The sequence below is a fragment of the Tasmannia lanceolata genome, unplaced genomic scaffold (genome assembly GCF_043159265.1).
Source record: "Tasmannia lanceolata isolate RefF3 unplaced genomic scaffold, GAP_Taslan_0.1 ptg000007l, whole genome shotgun sequence".
Classification (NCBI taxonomy): domain Eukaryota; kingdom Viridiplantae; phylum Streptophyta; class Magnoliopsida; order Canellales; family Winteraceae; genus Tasmannia; species Tasmannia lanceolata.
The window spans coordinates 8,621,469-8,644,645 of record NW_027518684.1 but is presented as its reverse complement, the minus strand read 5'-3'; the positions used below and the strand labels follow the sequence as shown (position 1 = coordinate 8,644,645).

General features: G+C 39.2%; 1 protein-coding gene and 1 pseudogene across 1 annotated transcript; both read right to left on the bottom strand.

Annotated features, from left to right (window-relative positions):
* Positions 1-3,597: 3,597 nt before the first annotated feature.
* Positions 3,598-4,508, bottom strand: LOC143881741 (21 kDa protein pseudogene; annotated as a pseudogene).
* Positions 4,509-12,938: 8,430 nt separating this feature from the next.
* LOC143881740 (endoglucanase 8-like) lies at positions 12,939-16,807 on the bottom strand. The gene is made up of 7 exons (XM_077384994.1): positions 16,476-16,807; positions 15,644-16,051; positions 15,448-15,540; positions 15,189-15,350; positions 13,817-13,928; positions 13,536-13,699; positions 12,939-13,412 (listed from the first exon to the last, which is right to left on the bottom strand). The coding sequence occupies exons 1-7, from the start codon at positions 16,704-16,706 to the stop codon at positions 13,092-13,094; spliced, it is 1,491 nt and encodes a 496-aa protein (XP_077241109.1). The 5' UTR covers positions 16,707-16,807; the 3' UTR covers positions 12,939-13,091.
* Positions 16,808-23,177: the final 6,370 nt, after the last annotated feature.

Here is a 23,177-nt window from a genome sequence, read left to right as displayed (position 1 = left end):
CGTCCTCACGGGAATTTTTTGTGACACATTGCCCATCCATGACCAGACCTAATCGATAAATAGTTTGGATCATTGAACATTGGGCCCTACACACTCATATTTTTGTATAAGAAGGAAAGTAATACATTCTCCCCCATTTTACTTGGGACAACCCCTTCTATTGTATTTATGACTACTCTTTTACACTAGAGGGGGCACTCCTGAGTAAAAACGAAAAGGTGTGAATATATCATTTCCCTATAAGAAACCCTAATATTCACGTGGCACATATTTGTGATCAGAAATTTCCTTGTGGCAAATTTAGAAAGGGCCCACATTAGCCGCAAAAAGCACTGACCCCAGACTCTGGGACTTAATTCAGATGGGCGTGAGAATACACTGATATCCACCGATACTCGTCGGACGGTCTGAATCATCTACTGGATGCAATTTGTACACAGCGGGCCCACAATGTTAACTGGTTCCCTTAGAGTGGGGTTTAGAGTGGTTGTGTCGTGCTGTGTTATTGCCTACCTTTCTTCCATGTGGGTGGAAAAGTGAACTTCAACGGGTTCTTCTCTTACAAGTGCTGAAAATGTCACGAGTCATGTGTATACAAATGTGAAGAACAAACCCCTAATTAATTTACTGGCATTTGTAGAGAATTTGCAGATAAATTTTCGATCAAAATTCACGATCCAAAGTAAGATAAAACAAACCATACAATGACAAACCACAAAGAACACACAATTTTTACGTGGTTCGGCAAAGCCTACGTCCACGAACAATCCAAGAGAAATATTCCACTAGTCAAGAAGTAAAGATTACAAAAGGTTCCCCAATCAATCTAAAACTTGATCGAATCCCAGATCCTTCCCTTGCATCCGCTTTCAACAACCCTTCTTTACTTCCCCTCTTGTATCCCTCAATTAGAATTAGCAAAAGTAATGTCCCATTGTATAATATGGATTCCAAACATTCATGATCTGTACATGAATGAGTCGAATTACTTATCCCTCGATATACCTCTATTGTGTATGGAATTTGTGGTTTCCATTGGTGCAAATCTAATGACCTTAATTGAGATGAAAATCAACTCCCCATTGGTAGCGAAAACATAAGAGAATACAAAGCTTTCTCGTCGCCATAGAAAAATTAGAAGAACCCTTTGAAGATGCCTTCACCAAGTTCTTTTCTATATCTCTCCTTCCATCAAGAGGCACGAAACGTGTGTTTTTCTTCTCTTCTTTTTTCCTTTCCAAAGAGCCTCAAAACCCTAGGTTTTCTTCTTTGCACACTAGCGCACGAGAGAGATTTTTCAATTACCAATCCACAGTTTCCCAAAACCGTAGATGCCTAATTTCTATTTTTGGCTTCAAGGCCATATACGGTTTTCCCAAACCACACAACTCATAGGTCGGTGGCTTGGGAAATAAGACAACTTTCTAATAATCTCCACCTTGAGTTATTTCACAACCACGTGAAAATCAACTATACTATGTAACTCGAGAACTCAGCTCTGCACCTCCTACACATGAGGTGCCCACCCCACTCTATAGGGTGCCTTATCAATCATCAATACTTGGTGAAATTGGCCAAGTCCAAGCAATGCTTGAACTTAGTCACTGTAACTGGCTTAGTCAACATATCCACTACATTGTCATTTCTATGTACTTTCTTCAAATGAATATTTTCATCTGCCACCCACTCTCTTATCTTGTTGTGTCTCACATAAATATGCTTAGTCCTAGCATGAAACACTTGATTCTTTGCTAAATGAATAGTACTATGACTGCCACAATCCTCATTGAGGCATGGGTACATTGTGACCCATTTCATTTAGACTCGCGAGGCCTTGAGTCCAATCTAGCTCATTGTGGCTCTTCGCTACGCACTAGCAAACATTCGGCTAAGTGTGTTGGGACGTATATAGATTTTCAATCAATATACGTTTGAGGGGGCGTGTTAAGATCTGTTGTATCAAATCAGATAGTGATAAGATCTGACTGTTTATCATCTTTGTGGTAGATTAGGGAAGTTGGTTCATATTAAGATGCTCTGCGTCTTATGTTCTTATCTTTATCTCCCATGTTTATCTTCAAGTGCTTTATTTAAGCACCGATCTTGTTAACTGTAATTAATAAAAAATTAGTGAAATTTTGAAATTTCACCGGACCCATTTAGTCACGTAACAAATAAATTTTGAAAAAGGCTTAAAATTTATAGAAGGAATGAATTTCCAAAACTCACCCATATATATGTTTGAACTTCACAAGGTTTCTCCAAAAAATTACCCCAAAAACTATTTTATAAACATTGTCCCAAATAAACTAGCAACTAACTCTAGTGAACACCATCCAACTGATTTCCCAGCTTGACCAATGCTTGCAAATAGATTGTTATCATAGAAATATTTTTCAAAACGTTGAAACTTTTTGGGTAAATCATGATTCTTGACAATGGATGTAGGGGTGGCAAAATTGGCCGAACCGAACCAGAACCGAACCGAAACCGAACCGAAAATTCGGTTTCGGTTTGGTTAAACCAAACCGATTCAAATTTCGGTTTGGTTCGGTTTGGGTATCAAACCGAACCGAAACCGAATATTTGCAATTATTATGTGTAAATGGTGGCAAAATTGGCGGAACCGAACCGAAACCGAACCGAAAATTCAGTTTGTGGTAAAACCAAACCGATTCAAATTTCGGTTTGGTTCGGTTTGGGGGTCAAACCGAACCGAAACCGAACCATTGCCACCCCTAAATGGATGGAAATATATTTTGTAGATTAGGATTTATAGGTAATGGTCTAATGCATCATTATTTGGTTCTGCCAATATCTTACTCTGCTCACTTTAGACCATTGATTTAGGGCCACAATTTGTTCAAATCATGCAATTCCAACCACGAGGTCCACGACCGCCATTTTTAAGTGATTGAGTGCGGGATATTATTTCTATCTTTTATACTTCTCAATTTGTGACCTCCTGAGTCTTGATTTGACGGTTACAATGGTTGGATGAAAGCTATTAATTTTGGCCAATACTTGGACTACCAGATCGATCAGGGCTCATGTAATAATTACTACTAGGAAACACAGTAGTGTTGGATTATTCTTTACTTTTTTATCTTTCCCAACTAGCAACTTCGCTCTCCTTAGTAATTCAACCTTTTTATCCTCATGCCATGTTTATGGTATTAATCAAACTTAAGTATGTAATTATCAAATAATTATATTATAAAGAGCAGTAGCTGCCATGAGGGACCTAAACCCATTGGTCCAGCATTGATATAATCATGGTTTTAAATTTCGGCCAAAATCCGACCGACACCAAAACCACTAAAAACCGAAACAGTCATTTATTTCGGCCAAAAATTTAGAATTTAGGAAGAAATTTCGACTGAAATTTCAAATTTTCAGGGTCCAAAACTGGTACCGAAACCGAAATTTTAAACCTTGGATATAATCTTGTGCTAGCTTAAACAATTCTTGTTTCATTTTGTTTTCTAATTTTTTCTCTTTAAGTAGGCTCCTAGCACTTGATTACAAATTGACAATCAATTGAGATAGTTGATGTAACCGACCACCACTAGTCTATTCCACGGTTGCACTTTCAGATAGTGACAATAATAATCATTTTTAGAATTTTCCATAAATAAAACATGTTTATATTTGCTGCCTACATCCCCACGGATTAATAGATACACCCCTTTCCCGTATTTTAAACTTTAATTTAATTAGCTTTTTCGAAAACATTTTCTTTGTCGTATTATCATATAGTCCAAATCAACGGCCAGAACAACATCAGACTAATATCACTGCCCGAACAATCAACGGTCCATGATTTCGTTCACTACACCTTGGCAGCAAAGCTATTGACAAGCGCAAGTGCGTTGCTTGTCACCTCCTTCACATTCGCAACCCGGCTGCCTACGTCGGACTTCAGTGGCCCCGATGCCACGTCCTCGAATCCATCCGTACACGTGTCCAAGTTCGTCAGAGCAGCGCTCATCCACGTCTCCACGTTGCTCATCTGGAACCGTAGATAGTTGCCCGTCTTTAGCTGGCTCAGCTCAGCCATAGATACGCGCATAAGGTCGATCGCATCCTTAAACGTGGACGCGCATTGGTGAAGAGCGGCGCGGGTTCTCGCGTTGGCTGAGCCGTTTCGGTAGAGAGCCGAGAAGTAAGCGGCGTCGCGCCGAGCCTCCTTGAGGCTGACCGAGACGGCTGCGCTTGCCAGCTGGCCTGGGTTTTGTTGTACGGCGTTTGCGTAGGCCACGAGGGAGGTGTAGCAGATTTCCGGGTAGAGAGTCGCGCTGCAGCTTGTACGGATGAATTCCGTGGCGTTATTGCCGGAAACTGATGGACTGGGTGCCGGAGCAGCCGGAATTATCGCGGGAAAGAGGAGTAAGGCTGACAACACGGCGAGGAGATGGAAAGGCCATTGGAAAATTGCCATTATTTCGAAATGAGAGGAGTTAAGAAGAAGCGGAATGGGTTTAAGTAGGCTCATCACTTGGGGCGTAATTACTTATATAAGATAATTTGCAAAGAGGAACGTAGTGTAGGAGTTCACGTATTAAGGATGGTTGAAGGGGTACTTTTGGTATTATCCTTTGTAGAATTAACGGGCCACTCTATGGCCTTCACACTTATCTTTGAACACAATAGGTGGGTCGGTAGCACGCGTGCCCCGAGGGATTAAGGGTCAACTGTTGCTCAAAGCTACGAACAGATTGGCCGCAAACAAAGTAAACTACAACTCTAGGTTTCATATTTCAATCCACTTTATCTTTAAGCACAATAGATGGTGGCCTGCTCAACCACTGAGTTTTGGTCCCCATGATCTACACTATACCGGTTCCGTTAAGTACTAGTCCAAGTAGGGTCCACTTGTTCAATGATCCAACCGATTTATCTTAAGGCCTTGCAGTAGTGAATTGGGCCTGCATCAAAATCCACTATCATTGAATGGTTCTAAGGCCCTGTTCGTTTTGGCTTTTGAGAATTGATTTTGATTCCTGAACTTTTTGGATTCCGAAAATTTGTTTTTAAGTCAAAGCTGATTACGTGACTTAAAATTAAATGCAATTTTGAGTCCAATAATTAGTTTTGAATCCAAATAAAATTTCAAAATCCAAAACAATCATGGGCTAAACTTTACTTTCGAATCTAATAATCAGTTTTAGCATGTAATCCTGGCACGAGGAGGTTTGTCATAAGATTCCATGTTAATGTTAATGTTAATGTTAAGGTTATTGGTTTTCTTGTATCATGGAGCAATAAGAAGCAACACACAATTGCTAGATCTAATGCAGGAGTAGAGTACATGGTTATGACATCGACGATCGGAACAGGATTTCAATTTTCAGTTTCGATATGTGTTTCAGTCGTGATGAAAATGGAAACATGTCGGTTTCAAATGGAAATATCAGTTGAAATCTTGTAAAATCATAAAAATATATGGAAACATATGCAGATGATGGACATTTATGATTATATCTCATAAAGTGCTAGAATAAGCACACGGACGCACTCAAAAACCGGAAGTGAGGGCGGCACATTTTGGAATTTTGAATATTGATAGAAGGTTGATGGATCAGACAATTGTTGAGGGAGATTCGTTAAATGTGATTCGTTGGCTGAAAGGTGGGGTGGCTCCTCCGTGGAGATTTCTTTCCATTTTTCATGAGATTGAGGACTTAACTGCAGGGTTCGCTATCGGCTTTCAGCATGTTAGAAGATCGGCAAATGATAAGGCGGATGCGCTAGCTAAGCCTGGTGTTTCCGGTGGTTCTATTATGTGGTTCGACCACCTTCCTCCCTAAGAAGAGGTTTTCTCTGTATTTTGTTTTTTCTTCTTTCCTGTTTCTTTCTTGCTTCCTTTTGTAGATATGGGTGGTCCATCAAGGCCTCCTTAATTTGCTATGATATATAATAATTGCCATTTCAAAAAAAAGACGCATAAAATGTTGGGTATATGATATAACTCATGTATGTTCTAATATAAGCCCAATAAGATAATGGACTGGTGTAGTGGGCCTACATGGGCTAGAGTCCATAACCAGTCATTAACCCTAGTGTATCTCTATATATAAGGGCTGGAGGCAACAAACTTGGTATTCCAAATTGGGTGTAATGCTTTAAGCAACCTCTTGCTTGACTTAATTACTCTGACAATCTTGAAGCATTACACCCAAGGTATCTAATTTGGAATACCAAGTTTGTTGCCTCCAGCCCCTATATATATTAGATACACTAGGGTTTTAATAGGTTAGTGGGCTCTAGCCCAAATAGGCCCACCACACCGGTCTATTATCTTATTGGGCTTATATTAGAACATACATGGGTTATATTATATACCCAACAATCTCCTCCTATGTTCTACATATAGCACAATCCAATAGATAGATAGTGTAATGTTCAAAACAAAATATTAAATCGTCCACATCACCATATGGTTTGTCATAAAAGGATTCATGTTTTCATAAGGGCATTTCTATGCTCATGGCCAAGACTGCTAGTAAAGCGACTCAGCATTCCAACTATAAAGGCTATGTCTGGCCTAGTGCAACACAATTCATACATGAGATTACCAATCAGTTTAGAATAATCTAACTGATTCACACTGTCTCTTCCTTAGAGATCAGCTTCGTGGTATAATTAAAATGGTGTCTCAATCGGTTTGCACTCACTGCATCATCAAAAGGAAAGTAGTTTTTCATATAATGGGCTAGGCCAAGGGTGATTCCTTGCTTTTCAAAAACTTACTTTCATACCAAGAATGATGTTAACAACACCCAAGTCTTTTCATATCGAATGCTATTACTCATCACATAAAGAGATTGAAAACAAGAAGCAACATCTACATACAAGCAAATAATCATAACCTAATTCGACACAAAACGATAGTAAAGGCATTTATCCGAGTAATTGATCAGAAAACCCAAAGCTCTTTACTACTCTGTCAAATGTCTGATGTCACAATTTAAGTGCTTGATTAAGACCAATACAAGGATTGTTAGAGCTTAACATCCATACGAGCTTTGTAGAATCACATATAAACAAATATCTACTTACAACCCATAGTCTTAGCCTCATTGGCAAATCGACTAGCTACCAAGTTAGATAACCAACAGAGAGCTCATTTCATCATGAATGGCTTCTGCCCATAACATAGAGTCCCTAGATCTCATCACTTCCTAACAGGATGATGGATTATTCTCCATATGGTAGGTCACATAGTCCTCACCATAACCCTTGGGTACTCTATCACATAAGCCATAACTCATAAAGAATGGAGGAGCAAATGAGTTTGACACTCTATTCAGGATATGACTTGCAACCAAAGCAATTTCTCCCAAAATGCAACCAGCATGCTAGCTGACAAAACATGGAGTTTAACACTTAAGTTAACGTCATGTTCTTACACTCAGTTATGCCAAATGATTGAGGCGAGTGAGGAGCAATGGTTTCAAGGATTACGCTCTAAGAGGCACATAATTCCTTAAACCCTGTCATTGTGTATCCTCCTCCTCTTTTATCACTCCTAAACTTACACTTGTCAATACTTAATTAACATAGTTAATGATATATTATGAGTGTTAGGAAGTTGGATCATTTTCTGAGAGTTTACATGTCCCAATCGGTTGTGTAACAACTTAGGATCAATTAGCAGTGAACTATCCTGACTAACAGTCTCATTTTTTAAACTCAAACCATACATACCATCTATCAAATATGCACAACCAAAATATGTTGAGTGAACAATCAAAATTACTCTACCACAAATAAATGAAGTGCATAAACCAAAATAGTAGTAACTACTTTAACATCTTATAAAGGTAGTTGTTTACCTGAAGAAAGGGCCAAGTTCGCAGTACTAGTGTGAGTGACCTCCATGTCTGCTCCACTAGCCACTGTACCAGTCTCCTTTACTTCAGTAACACTAGTGAAAAGTTTCTTTGAGTTGCAAGTATGACAGATGGCAGCTGTATCTATCCACCAGTTTGAAGAATTACTGGCCTTATCTTTTCCCAACATGACAGTGAAACTTTTAGGCTCAGCCTTATCTACCAACATAGTAGCTTCCTTATATGGTGTGTCAAATTAACCATCTTAGGTTGCCTACAATCTGCAGCAAAGTGACCATATCTCCCACAGGTGTAACACTTGCCCTTCTTTTTCTTAAAGACAGCCTTTTTGGCTTCCAACTTGAGGATATCACTCTTAGGTGACTTGGATTTCTTAGGAAAGTTCTTAGGATATATCACCGTGTTAGCAACTGACTGTTGCTATCTAACCATCTCCAAGTTATTCCTAGCTCTATTCTCATCTTCGATTCGAATGAATCGTTTGAAATTATCCAGTCCCACTTGCACCTACAAGAAACGGATCACAGGCTACTATTTTCTCATTGGCTAATTTAGATATCAAATTCTCTAAATCAGTAACGAGGGGAGTGATTTCCATATCCTCTTAGAACTTGAAATCCATGAATTTGTCCACTAAATGAGTCTTGGACAATTCCTCCTCCTCTGGAATTGAGCATCTAAATTATCCCAAATATCTGTAATAGTGTCAAACTTGCTATAAGTTTCTACAAGACGGTCTGAGAGACAATTTAACAAATATTCTTTGTAGAAATCCTCATTTCGAATCCATTGAGATTCCTCAACACTTTCAATCGTATCAGCAAAGGTACTCAAGACGGTATACTAAGCATTTAAGTACTTCAAACCGAATTGAGTCTTTCGCTTCCAGAAATAAAATTTCGAGCCTCCAAATGATTGAAGTTTGACCATCTCAAAGGGAATTACAGTCTTTTCCATTTTATTTTTAGATTAAAACACAAATTGAAAAGAGTGCACCTGATTTGTGAATTGAGAAAGCCAAAGCCAAGTACCAAGGCACGAACCAAATCCAATACCCAAATCCGAGATCGCTAAATTTTTCAAGCCCTAATTTTGGACGTCTGCTTCTATCTCTTGGCTTTGGTTCTCATTTTTGAAGGGAAGGGAACTTTTACCATTCGATTAACGTTTGTAGAAGAGTGGGTGATTTCAACTTTGGATCTCATGTTCAAACCCCAACCTTGTATTCTCCACAGCGATAAGTGGATGGCCACCATAGTTATGAGCATACTCTTGAGTACACGAAAGGTATCTCATCAGCCTCATAAGGGCATTTCTATGCTCATGGCCAAGACTGCTAGTAAAACGACTCAGCATGCCAACTATAAAGGCTATGTCTGGCCTAGTGCAACACAATTCATACATGAGATTACCAATCAGTTTAGAATAAAGGCCATCCACTTATCGTGGAAGAATATTCTGATGCATCATGGGGATTAGAATTCGGGGACAACAACTCTACTGATGTTGTGTGGAAGTCGAATTAGAACTTTATGCTCTAGCTTCAGTTGCAAATGAAAGCAGAGGAGATAAAGATTCTGATTATAGTTATGGACATTCTACTGACCAAGTTAAGGATTAGTTCCTTATGTGTCTTCTGTGGTAATCAAGCTACAATAATGGTTGTGAAGAACTCACTCTTTAATGGTAAGATGAGACTGCTTAGGCTGAAACATGCCATATGCTGAATTATCTCAAGAACACGAGATTATCACTTTGATTGATACGAAATCGAAGGATAATAGTCTGAAGGTCTCGCAAAGGGACTGAACAAAGATCGAATATTCAAAACTGTGGGGAGATGGGGTTAAAGTCTGTATAGACAGGACTTAACCTACATCCATGTTATTTTGAATCTTCGAATCTCCCTTTTTGGCCAAGATAGGCACTTGATATGTTTCGATGATGTTTACAGTTGTGTGTCATTCCACATTTGATGACATGTCCTTTTTGGGAAAGGTTGTACATTCCAAACTTGATGATACAGCTTAACTCAAATATGGATAAGATGACTGTAACATTCCAAAAAGAAACATGAAATGGTTTTTTGCAAAATGAACTATTTGGTCTTGTTCTTTATTGAAACTTGACAATTAGGAATGGTTCTTTGCAAAAGAAGCTATTTAGGTCTTGTTCTTTATTGAAACTTGACAATGATGCCTATGGTGAGAGTGATACTGATACTTTTTTAGCCATTTAAGAAATTGAACTATGTTCTTATGATAGAACTAGATACTTTCGTGAATTATGGGATTGTACTAAGTTCTTCTTAAGGTAGAACTAGAAATTTTCATGTGTAATTCATGTTTTACACAACTGATTGGATTCATTCTCATGAAATCCATATTTTGATAATTCACAGGGATTGGCGAAAAAGAAGGAGCTTGTCTTGATTTGAACTTTGATGATGATGACTTACTTGATGAGTAAATCTTTTAAAGTCATGAAGACTATACTTTCATTTCAGTATATATAGAGTTCACTTGTTTGTGAAACTTTATTTTGGATCTCGATGAGAATCATTCCCCATGAATGAATTCCTCTAAGATCAGTGGGGTTCACTTATATGTGAAACTATCTTTTGGTTGAGTTTAGATTATATCTAAAACTCTTGGTTAATCATAAAAGTATTCGTGTTTTCAGCTGAATTACAGATCTTTTATGATATGGTGATGTGGATGATTCAATATTTTATTTGGACATCACACTATCTATCTATTGGATTGTGCTATATATAGAACATAGGAGGAGATTGTTGGGTATATGATATACCCCATGTATGTTCTAATATAAGCCCAATAAGATAATGGACTGGTGTAGTGGGCCTACATGGGCTAGAGTCCATAACCAGTCATTAACCCTAGTGTATCTCTATATATAAGGGCTGGAGGCAACAAACTTGGTATTCCAAATTGGGTGTAATGCTTCAAGCAACCTTTTGCTTGACCTAATTACTCTGACATAAAAAACCACCACATAAGCAAAACACACACCCATAATGGTTTAATAAGATTGAATACCTATTGGCATGCGTTGTTGCGCTTGTCTTATAATTCACTACATTCCACATTTGAAAATCATTTCTTGAAATCCAAGAAGAATTGGGCCTAATCTTTCAGTTAGAGGCTGTTAAATGAGGGGAACTATAAAGAAACAACAATCTGTATACACAATTTCACAACCACAAATTAGTGCCCTAGAATGGTCCTAATGTGAGTTGATTTTGACCCATTGCCAATCCATTGCAAGGCCTAATAGATGAATAGTTTGGATCATTGAACATTTCCCTCCCCTCTCATATTTTTACAAATGAATCATCGTATAAGAAACCTAATGTACACGTGGCAGATAATTTGTGATCATATCCTTCCTTGTGGCCCATTTAGAAGGGCCCACATTGGCCGCAAATAGCACTGAACCCAAAACTCAAGGGCTTAATTCGGATAGGGCATGCGAATAAACTGATCTCCATCTAATGATCGATTGCCGATGAACATTGGAGGGTCTGAGTTTTCTAGTGTGTGCAATTTGTACACGGTGGGGCCACGATGTTAACTGGTTCCCTTGGAGTGGGCCTTAATATGGTGTGGGCCGTGGTTGCGCGTGCTGTGTTATTGCCTCCATAATTTTCTTCTATGTCGATGGAAAAGTTTAGTTCATCGTGTTCTACTTTTACAAGTGCTCAAAATATCCCAAAACCCACGCTTGATTGGGTGGCTGTGTTTTTTGCCCAATTCACTACAAATGCTTGGTGAATTAATCCAAAGGACATGCGTGCCATTATCAAAAGTAGGGATTGTTGATATCAACTTTCTTGATTCAGTAAAAGCTTCCAAAGGCTGCTGATATTTGCATCCTCATTTTTTGTTACTCGCACTAATCTCATTATCTTAAACTGGGGTACTACAACTTATAGCATTGATCATACATTTATCAAGGAGCTATCAACGAACAATTAGGCCCTGTTTATTTTAGATCTTGATTATTGATTTTGAATCATCCTATGGTGCGGGCCATACCGTACATTTAATAAAGTTAGGAGTGCGATCATCAAAATACAGTAGTGTAATAAGATTTATCAAAATCTAATTAGAATCAATACTATAGATCTATTAATCCAAGGATCTAACCATGCAAGTAAACTAAGATACAAAAAAGATTAAGAACTTATCTTGATCTACCGAGACACGGATTTGTCGGACTATATCTTCTACTGCTTCTATGGTCTGCCTGATCTCTGGTGAGGAAGATCTCCTTTGGTTAGTTTAGATGGTAGCAGAGACCAACCAATTTATTTATAAAAAAAGACTTCCTAGAATTTAACCCAAATTACAAGTCTAATTGGCTTAATCCATTTAACCAATTGTACCATCCATACTTACCCGATGTAGTTAAATCTAGGGTTACACTAACCATCAATGTCTAAATATGTATGAGATGTCTTTACTGTTCACTTTGGTTAATGGTTAACTCCAATAATTTCACTCTTAATCTCATTTTTCAATCTAGACTGTCAATTTTAGATATAGTGATTGCCCACATAAGATCTTACAACCCATATATGGTAGGGCTATTTTTCCATCATGTTTCATATGAATTCGAAATATGGCCAAGTAATGAGATCATAAGAGAGCTTCTTTTGTTTATCATCTTTTTCGTTCTCTTTTTCGATAGAAATTGAAAGATCTGCTCAAAATAGAATTTTAATATAATCCTACCCCCTTTCAAGACCAAAAGTCTGCATTTTTTTTAAAATGAAATGAAAAAAACCGGACTTGGGAATTGAAAAAGAAGAGGAATGATAAACTGAATGGCACCCTTTCAGAAATTCCGAAATTTTGGACCGAAACTCTCTCTCTCTCTCTCTCATGAGTTTGTAAGGGAGTTGCAAACTGCGAACTGAACGTTGACACGAACCAAGCGACAGAACCTACAAACTGTGCCCGGCCCATAAATCCAAAACTCACCCTAACTTTATGTTTCCTCTCATGTTTTCATTAGACAGTAAAGCAAAAATTATCAAGGAAAAAAACAAAAACAAAGGAAAAGAAACACAAAACGTTAAGGCCTTAGTAATTACAAAATGCTGCTTTCCCGATTGTATTATATATGTAACAATCAGATCTATTTTACTAGAATACCCATTATGCCTACTACGCACCCTTAGCTTTTACAAACCCAAAATCAGGTGGTGTTCTAGTGGGCCCAGAAATACGCGAGCAATCCAACCAATGGCGCGTTAATATAAGTAGTGGGCTCCGACTCTTGAAAATAGGGCCTTGAATCCGGAAAATTATCCGTTGTGTTGGGCCCACCAACAACGGCCCCAACCAAAAGGTTAGGGTTGGGGTCTGGGCTGAGATAGTAGCGTGTTCCAGCCTTGCAGGCAATGTGGGCCGGGTGGGCCCCAACCGAAGGAAGCGAGCTGGCCCGATGGTGTATACGTAGAGGGTAACGTGCACCGTATCCTACCATGTACGACATCTTCATGGGGTTATCTCCGAGAATGTAATCTACCTGCAATTTAAATATGTAGTCCAAAATCATGTGTATATAAATAAATCAAACAATCCAATTATAAGTCTCAAGAGTCTCAGTTATTCCCGTATTATGGCATTTTCCTGAATTCAAGAGGTTTACCTGGCGTTTTGCCAACTGTTTCAGCTGAGCTGGAGAGGCAGAGATCTGGCCACATGGCACGTGCTGATTGGAATGACTGATGTAGTTGGAGTAAGCTAGAAGTAAGAAAGATAAAGCCGTAACGTGCTGCATGTTACTTCCTCCAACTTTGAAGAGAAGCCCCCCTGATTTTTGCAACGAGGAAAAAAAGGTGGCGTAAGACTCGATGTCTTATTTGTGTGTAAGGGGGTGCAAATAGCCAAATATCAGCACCTTTCAGAAACTAAAAATACTTATGAAACCTGGTGAATATTGAATTTGAGGATGAGATATTCCTGGCAGGAGAGAACAGATAAAGTTATCCGCTCTTTGCTTGAAGGCGAGTAGATTGTCTGCTTTTCCCATTGCCACCTCCTGGACATATATAAATGCAAGAGGAGCTAAAATCAAAATTACAGAAAAGTCCTTGATATTCCAGATAATGCGTGGTATGGTAAGTGGGCACTGGTAATTTTTATAAGAATTGCTAAGCTAAAATTACCCAATGAAGTTGAGTTCCTTGTTTTAATTGGGGATAGAATGTAAGACGTTGGAAGAGGAGACAGACTGGTACTTTTCTACCCTTCTATAGAGTGGATTTGATAGCACTAATAACTAAAGCACTGGTTTTCTTGGGGTACGTGAGGCGGACTAGGATCATTCAAGGTGTCGTTTCACATGAGGGGCCGTGTCTTATTTAATGTGCACATGAGACAACACAGTAATTAAATGCATAGCTTACTAGAAAAGAGCATGAAAGGTATGTCTTTTGCCGTTCATTGGAGGTACCGCCCCATTTAATAGGGTTTGGGTCTGCTAATTTTAGAGAAACTATAAATAGCTATGACTCCCGATTTATTACTCTCTTAAGTCCGAGGTTAGGTTCCCAATTCTACCCTTTTAGTGACTTATACCGAGGCATCCAGACTGGTTTTGGTCGAGGGTGCGTTGGTCATTAAAACAAGGTGAATATAAGTCGTGATGCGTCAGTGTGAAACACAAAACTGCTAAAAATCGGCGTTACGGTCGAAAGTTAGCCACTTTGTTTGACGATAGGGGGGGGACCCACTTGCCACATCTTGATAGGGGCTTTAATCTGACAGCGAGTGCCATTGAACTCTGAGAAAGTTTCATTTATCATGGGGCCCACAATCTCTGCAGTCTTCCTTTACCAATATGCACATGTGCCATGGGGCCATTGAGGAACAAAAAAGCCCATCAGAGTGCTAGTGGCCCTAGCTAGGACTTCAAATAGTACAGAGTCCGAAGGGATTTGCTAAGAAATTTCGCACTCCGGGGAATTTTGCATGAGAACTCAGATAGATAAAACGAATAAGAGAAAATGTGCTAAAAAAGTGAGCCTCCGTGGCTTTCTCTCATGCAAAAGTCAGAAACTACCTAGCAAATCCTAAGTCCAAAATAATAAACTAAAGTCTATAATACTGGTATGAGAATAATAAGCTAAAGTCTACAATACTGGTATGAGAATAATAAGCTAAAGTCTACAATACTGGTATGAGAATAAAGTATAAAATCTAAAGAGAAAGGGATAAGACACGACAAGACAAGAAAGCCAAAGCAGAAAAAATGCGTATATTTCTCACCCCCATTTACTTATATATTAACAGGTCGTACCTTGGAAATGAGAACGTTAATCCCGGCATGCTTATTATCCCAACCAAATTCATTAATACTCTCTCCAGCTCCCAATATTTCCTCGTTCTTCATTATGTACTCTCTATACTCGCGCTTCCTCGACGCTTTGTGCAACCACGCCGCTCCCCAAAGCAACTCATCCTAACAAAAACCCAAAATTAAAAAAAAAAACCCAATTTAGATAGCGAAGAAATAAATCCAACGGTTGAGCATTCTGTTACAATCATCCAACGGTCACCTGATACCCATCAAAGTCGCAGTAAAAAGGGCAAACCGCTTTTCTCAGACTGCTACTGTACGCCCCACGATACGTGTCAGCAAACTCAAAGACCTGAAAGTGACATTCCGTAACGCGGGTTCCGTTATTTTTAGCCTCACATGCGTTTGTGCAGAGTGAAAAATAAATACGTTGAGATCGTGTGAAAGCGACTTACGGTAACGGCTCTGTCGAGGAGTAGACTGGAGTAGGCGGGGTCACGTGACCGGAACACGATAGAAGCTGCTGCCAGCGCGGCAGCCGTTTCACCTGCCACGTCGGATCCTGGGTGGGCCCGGTCCACCTTGTAGGCCGTACGGAGAGTGTCCATATCCTCCGGACGCTCCCAGCAGTTGTGGTCTGAGAATGCGTCTCCCACCTGGACGAAGACGGTGTCGGGTATCGCCGTTACTTTGAGGAGATAGTCCGTTGCCCACTTAACGGCGTTAACGGCGTTATTCAGCTCTGGGCCCATGTTTTTGCCAAAGTCGATCACGCTCCAGGATAATAGTGTGGTCGTAAATGCCATTGGGAAACCGAACTTCACGTTATCTCCGGCGTCATAGTACCCGCCCGTTAAGTCCACCTGCCAAACGGAAAAGTTGACGCCGTTAATATGTTGATTTACTTACATTTCATTTTTTGGTAACCTATATTATTTGTGGGGAGAAGCTTTTTCAAGTAAAAGGTTTTCAACAAAAGCATTGAAAAAATATTCCGAGTGCGACAAAATAACGGACACAAAAAAGACATATCTCACTAGAAATGTGCAAATCATAGAGAGATTTTTGCTTCTTTTTCTTCGTTTTTCAGAACATTTAGCGAAAATGGAACGCTACAAATGATAGTGATAGGGGATTAGGGTAAATCTAGAATTAGGAAAAATAAAACAAAATTGTACGGTTTTCCGTTTTGAGATTTTCCGTGTTTTTTAACGAGAAATTCCTTCGCGGAGAAATCTCAGGTCAGTGTTTGTGATATGATGAAATGCATTTTGCAGATTTGCTTACTCCGTGATCGGCACCGTCTTTCATGGCAGAATCTCGACGCCATTTCACTCGCTGATCTGCCTGAATCTTGCCGGAGCGCTGTCCTTCAAAGAACAGAATACTCTTTCTGAGCGCATCGCCATAGTCATGACCGGCATTGGAGGCCACTGGGGCTACAAACAGGAGAAGAACGAGAATAAGCTGCCGGAGTTCTGGTAACGTAGACGGAGAACGGTGAGCTTTTGGCGCCATCTTCTGCGTAAGAGCCGGAAAAGGCAAAAAACAGAGGAGAAAAAGAGAAAATAATTGCAGGAGTTAGAATTGCCTTGTCGAGTGGGTTATAAAGTAGAAAAAGCCAACCAAATAGGACATTGGATGCTCGGAATTAAGCCAATGGAAAATCGACACGTGGACGAGTCCATTCTAGCGATACTATCGATGAAGGACGTGGCTTGACCGGTTTATTGGACCGGTCGAGGGTTTAGTTATACGAATTGGATGGGTTCGCGTGAGGGGTCAATTTTTTCTTCCTTTTGTACCGTTGGGGTTTTGGTGTATTTGCGGTGGATTAACTGTTTCCCGTGGCAGGGCTGCAGTGACGGTGATGAGGAGTCAATAAAGTGGAGGTGGAAATGACGTAAATGCCCTCCTATCTTTTTGTCGAACTGGGAAGTAGGCACATGGATTTCTCCAGGCAGGCTGCAGTTGCCGTACCTGGCCCGGGTTAATTATTTTCGGATCAAAATATACCCTCGTGGGCCCTTAGACGGGTACAAATATACCGTGGTGGGCCTTGGGAATAAAGGGAGAAGCCTATCCAATGTAAAGAAAGCCTTAATTCGGGAAATGATATATGGTCTTATCTCGGGGATTTCATTTTTATATGATAAACTGTCTGTAATAAAATTCAGGGTTTTTAAATTTTACAGAGATGACAGATTGACGTTGATCCATAATTTGGTTTCATCCTTAGGATGTGATCTTAAGGTTAGAGAAGTGACTATTTTTATGAAGATTTTATTTTCAAAGGTAATGCATTATGTGTACTCTATATCTCTTTACGGTTAAAAATTGTGCATGAGATTCAGGATTCAAGTCGTTTCAGTCTAACTTTGACCAAGATATTCAGAAGTTCGTCGAAAGGTGCCATGCCCAACCACATCTAATTCTTGTCTATACGTACTCTTGCACATGCCCAACCATCCGTGAGGAAATATTTCCATGGACTTTATTTTAGGATTGTTAAAGCTGAATCGTGAAAATGCTAATGGTATGAACTCACCTTATTTTACACTTTCTTATTGCATGGTGAGAGCTTTTTCGGAATTGTGGAGTCTATATCTACCTTTGTTTTGTTTTACTTTTCTACGGAAATGAATCATTTTCAAGTAAATACAAACAAAATGTGTAGAAATATTGGAAAAGGTTAGAAATATCATTATTCAAATAGAGGGCGAGCTTTCTGAGCAATATAAATACACCATCTCCATGTTTTGTTTGACTCATCCAATCCATTCATTCTATAAGAGGTCACATAGATAGGTTGTTGCTAACATACCATCTCCATACTATAATCCTAACCATTCGATCTATAGAAGCATATCTTCTAACCATCCATTTTAAACCTCCATAAATCTTAACCCTAACCCTAACCTATAATCCAAACCATAACCACAAATCATAATTCTAATCATAACCTATAAAATGAATAGGTTGGATGAGTGAAACAACTATGGGAGATGGTGTTTCTGAGCTCTAGCTCAAGCTGAGCTCGAGCTCAGAAATCTTTTCCTAATTCAAATAATATTATACTATTGATATTGGCATTACTATATGTGGGCCATGGTGTAAATAAAGCCTTTATTCTCCCCTTTTTCTTCCCCGGGCTACCCCTCGAGTGTAAAAGAGTAGTCATAAATGCACTATAGGGGGCTGGCCCTGGGGAGAAAGGGGGGTGAATATATCACTTCCCCTTAATTCTCGGCATGCCAAGTGGAACTCTTATCTTGTGGCTTTTATTTTCATCTCTGAGGCATAAACTGAAAGCCAAAATAAAGTTGTCGATGCATTGAATAGAAGAGTGACTTTACTTTATATTATAGGGAAGCGTATATCTCGAAGCTAAAGTAAAGTTGTTGATGTATTGGGTAGAAGAGCAAGTTTATTTTCCACTGTGTGAAATGAATTTCAAGGCTTCGAAAATTTTATAGAGACGATTGACGACAATCTCCATTTTGGTTTCATCCTTAAGGATGTGAGCTAAATTTAGAGAAGTGACTATAATTTTTATGAAGATTTTTTTGTTCATAAAAATCTTATCTTGCATTTTGTGTACGCGATCTCTCTTTAGGTTGGGGCAAAAAAATCGGCACCCAATCGGAGTTTGGCAGTGATACTCCCCCTCCTTCTTGCGTAAAATCCCCCAAGTCTGAAACCGGTGCAACACCACCTCTCTCTCTCTCTCTCTCTCTCTCTCACACACACACACATGAGTGGGGCAACAATTAATTTGTTGAAATCTTTGAACAAGGTAGGCCCCACCCATATTTTTCAAAATGAACTGTACCGTCCACACCATAGGATGATCCAAACCGTCCATTTGATGGGCCACAACAAAAATAGGTTGTGCCCCATAATATCATTTCCATAGGATGATCCTAGCCCTCCAATCTAAATAGAAACAACATAGTATGGAAACCTCTATAGATCGGAGGGTTGCGATCATCCTATGGAAATGATTTTGACGGCACAACCTATTTACGTTGTGGCCCATCAATGGATGGCTTCGATCATCCTATGGTGTGGGCCATACACTTCATTTTGGAAAATATGGGTGGGGCCTACAATTGGGTCTTAATGTTACTCTACGGCCACACCATAGGATGATCCATTCCATCCATTTGATGGGCCACAATGTAAATAGGTTGTGCCCTAAAAATCATTTCCATAGGTTCCATAGGTCCCATAGGATGATCACAGCCCAATTGTTATTCAAATAAGGGAAATGAAATCAGCACAACCATGTTTTAATAATTGCACAAACCCAGCGAGTCTTTTCTTTTCTAATTGGCTTTTGTGGACTGTAACAACCTTTGATAGCTCTTTAAATGCTAAAAGACAGGATGAGTTAGTGAAAATATCAAAACATGGTTGTGCCAGTATCATTTGCCTAAAATAATTCTCTTCTTATCCCCTTTTTTGTTCTCATTTGCATGCATCACATGTGGGTTTCTGATGTACATCACATGAGTTAATTTATAACATTTCCTACCTATCTTGCTCTCCATCGTAAGATATATCCTTCCCATTCATTTCTCTAGAGCACCACGTGAGTATTTTGATTTCTTCTTGTCTCATTGACTGAGTTGTGTGAGGTACCTGTTTGGTGATCGAGACCAATTCACAAAAAGAGCACTCCAGCATGAATTCTAAGAGGGAATACTGTCAACCATTTAGGCAAAATGGTGAAAACACATCTCCCTCCTCCCATTGATTGAGTGACATTTTATATCAAATTAAAAGGTACAATGGATCCTGTCTATTTGGATGATCTAAGCCATTCATTCGTTGGTCCCCCATCTCAAAAAATCAGATCCATAGGATCATCCCAACCCTACGATTTGTGGAGGTAAAATGGACGTGTATAAACCTTCACAAATTAGTCCATTTTTTGCCTCCATAGTTTGAATGGTTGGGATGATCCTATGGATCTGATTTTTTGTGGACACCCTATCTATGTGAGGACCATTCAAATGAATGGTTTGGATCGCCCAAACAATGTGGGCCCCCACTGTATTTTAAGCTAGTGTGTAGGTAACTTACCTACACAAGTGGGCACGGCCTATATATATATATAGGCCGTGCCCAAAAATATTTTCCATAAGATGATCCTAATACTTGAACTTTTGTAGTTTTCTATACCGACTTTTTTTAAACCTTCAGGGACGTCCATTTTACACCAACTATATCGGATGGTTAGGATAATCTTACGAAGATTTTTGACATAGAAGCGATCTGCGGCAGGACCAATAAATGCATGGCTTAGATCATCCACATAAGTGGGCATGCAACATACTACATGTGGTCCAAACAAATATATCCTTTCTTTGTTAATCATAGCCAAATCTTTTTATATTATATTATATTAACTTGGGGCCCAAGGATATTTAAAACCTTACATATGGACGTAACATTTCACGGTTGACCCAAAGTTATTTAAAATCTTATAAATGTAATTTTTTCATTAATTATTAAATATCTTGTGGATGATAACTTCTTGTTTTTTTTTTAAATGAAGAAAATATATTTGAGAAGAAAAGCAGATCAACCGATATAGCCGGGGCAAGATAGAGTACAAGGAGAAGAAAGAAAAAGAAAAACACAAGCGAGATACTAACAGAAAGAATCCTCTCATAACCGCTGGGTAGAAAATCGAAAATCTTTGCATGGGACACTTCCCCATGAGCTACGTCTTGAAACTTGATATAGAAACATACCACATGATCAAGAATATCATTAATGAACATTGAAAATCTCCAAGGAGGGGGAAGAGCAGGGGCGGAGGCACAGATAGCATGGGGTGGCCACGGCCCCCCAACGACTTGCAAAATCCCTTTGTCCTCCCTACTCCCAAGCCCAATGACCAATGCACTCCAAGGAATTTTGTACAACCCCCCCCCCCCCCCCCCCCCCCAACGACTTGCAAAATCCCTTAAAAGTGTATGGCATTTAATAGCTTTAAAAAATTACATCTCTAAGGGATTTAATAGAGTACGGTCTTTATAGGGATATGAAAATTTTGCATTTGTAAGATATATTTAATAGCTATTAATATATTTACATTTATAAGGTTTTAAGTACTTAAAGAAAACTTAAATCAATAAGATTTTAAATGACTTGGTGGACTACCCAAGTCTTCTCCTTTGGGAAATGATATATTCGCCCCCTTTTTTACTCGAGATAGCCCTGCCCTCCAGTGTAAAAGAATAGTCATATATACACTGGAGGGGGCTTCCACGAGTTAAAAAAAGGGGCGAATATATATATCACGCCCCCTTATATAGAGTAGATTAATCTTGTGTGGTCCTTATTACCAGCTTGGCTTCAATCACTTGAACAAGTACCATTTGGGAGACCTACAATACAAGCCATCTCATTGATGGAATCAGTGGGGTCCAATACAATACATGTGTGGCTCATAATATGTGAAGGAGGTCCATCATATTCCTGGTAATGGGTTGCTCATAAGAAAGGAGATTTTTTTTATTAATTTATAAGAAGTTATCAATGCGCAATTATTTATTAATATCTTATATCATATGCATCATGAGGCTTTTGAATGGCATATATAAAACTCTCCCATGAGTTTTTATATCGTATACGCAGCCACCCACATGCAAGTATACCAAAAAAAAAAAAAAAAAAAACCTACCCTAATAGATGATCCAAACCATGCATATGTTGGGCCCCAACTTAATAGGTCGTGTCCCAAAAATATATCCTAACCGTCTGATTATAGATGCTTAGAAAAGACAGACCTGGTATAAAAACTTGTACAAATTTGGAGGATTAGGATCATCCTATGGAAGTGATTTTTGGGACACACCCTACTTAAGTTGGGGCCCAACACATCAAAAATTTGGATCATCAAATAATGTGGGCACACTGAATATTTTTTTTGATGTACTTGCACAGGGTAAGTGGTTCTTCTCTGCTTAGTCCAAACTGGATCACTTCTTGGAGGATTAGGATTGTCAAGGGAAAAACATGGAGATCAGAATACAATTTTAGGAAGAAATGCTAAATTGAAGGGCGTTGTTACAAAATCTCAGCTGCAAAGGGCCTCAATGGATCCATGTCACCCAACTGCATTAAATCATACCTTTAGGCCATGTTTGGCAACCATGAAAAATCATTCCATGGAATAATTGTGGGGCCAAGTCGGTGGAGGGGCAAAGAAGGAGAGATAGTGTAAGGCTTGAGTTGGTGGCGGTGGAGAGAGCATCACCAATCATTAGAAAAAATGCCTACTTAAAATTGTTTTTTTATCAAAAGAAATCAACATAAAAAATAAAAAAAATTGATTTTTTATTTTCCAGATTTCTAGGAGCTTTTTCAAGCTTCTCCCTCTCCGGCCTACAATTGACCACAGAAATATTCAATGGAATACTTTTTCCAGGTTGCCAAGCATGGCCTTGGCAACCATGAATATAGCTTACCTAAGTGTAGAGAGATGGGGAGGGAGAGTGAGAGTGGGAGAGGACCCTCTCACTCTCCGGCCCACCACTTGATAAACTAATATTTCATGGATGCCAAACCTGGCCTAATTTTACATTTGGGGTTGGGCTTTTGAGGGGCGCCCTTCTTTTTAGCAATTCTCTCATTTTATTTATATAATCTTCTCTTGCAATCCACGAGGAGTTGCTAACGAGGAAGGAGTGCGACATTAACAATGACTTGCACGCAATGTCTTGTCTCCGAGTCAAATGTCAACTCACCCATCAATGGCCCGAGTTACTGGGAATTGATTTTGAGTGTGAGATAAAGGACTCAGCATAACTCACACACTAATGATTGGCTCGAATAAGAAGCTAACTATCATTATCTAAGTGTTGGGCCCCTGTAATTGACACCATGTACTTTGGATTTTATATGGGAACATGTTGAGGCAGAGTTCTCATAAGTCATAATGGGTGGGGCCCACTTCGAAGCAAAAATCATCTA

What these genes read in the sequence shown, in the direction of transcription:
- LOC143881740 (XM_077384994.1), bottom strand. Translation starts at nt 16,706, where the DNA reads ATGGCGCCAAAAGCTCACCGTTCTCCGTCTACGTTACCAGAACTCCGG. An exon ending in TTAACGTTCTCATTTCCAAG is followed by an intron (nt 13,929 to 15,188) that starts GTACGACCTGTT and finishes ATATATGTCCAG; the next exon opens with GAGGTGGCAATGGGAAAAGC. An exon ending in AACAGTTGGCAAAACGCCAG is followed by an intron (nt 13,413 to 13,535) that starts GTAAACCTCTTG and finishes TTTAAATTGCAG; the next exon opens with GTAGATTACATTCTCGGAGA.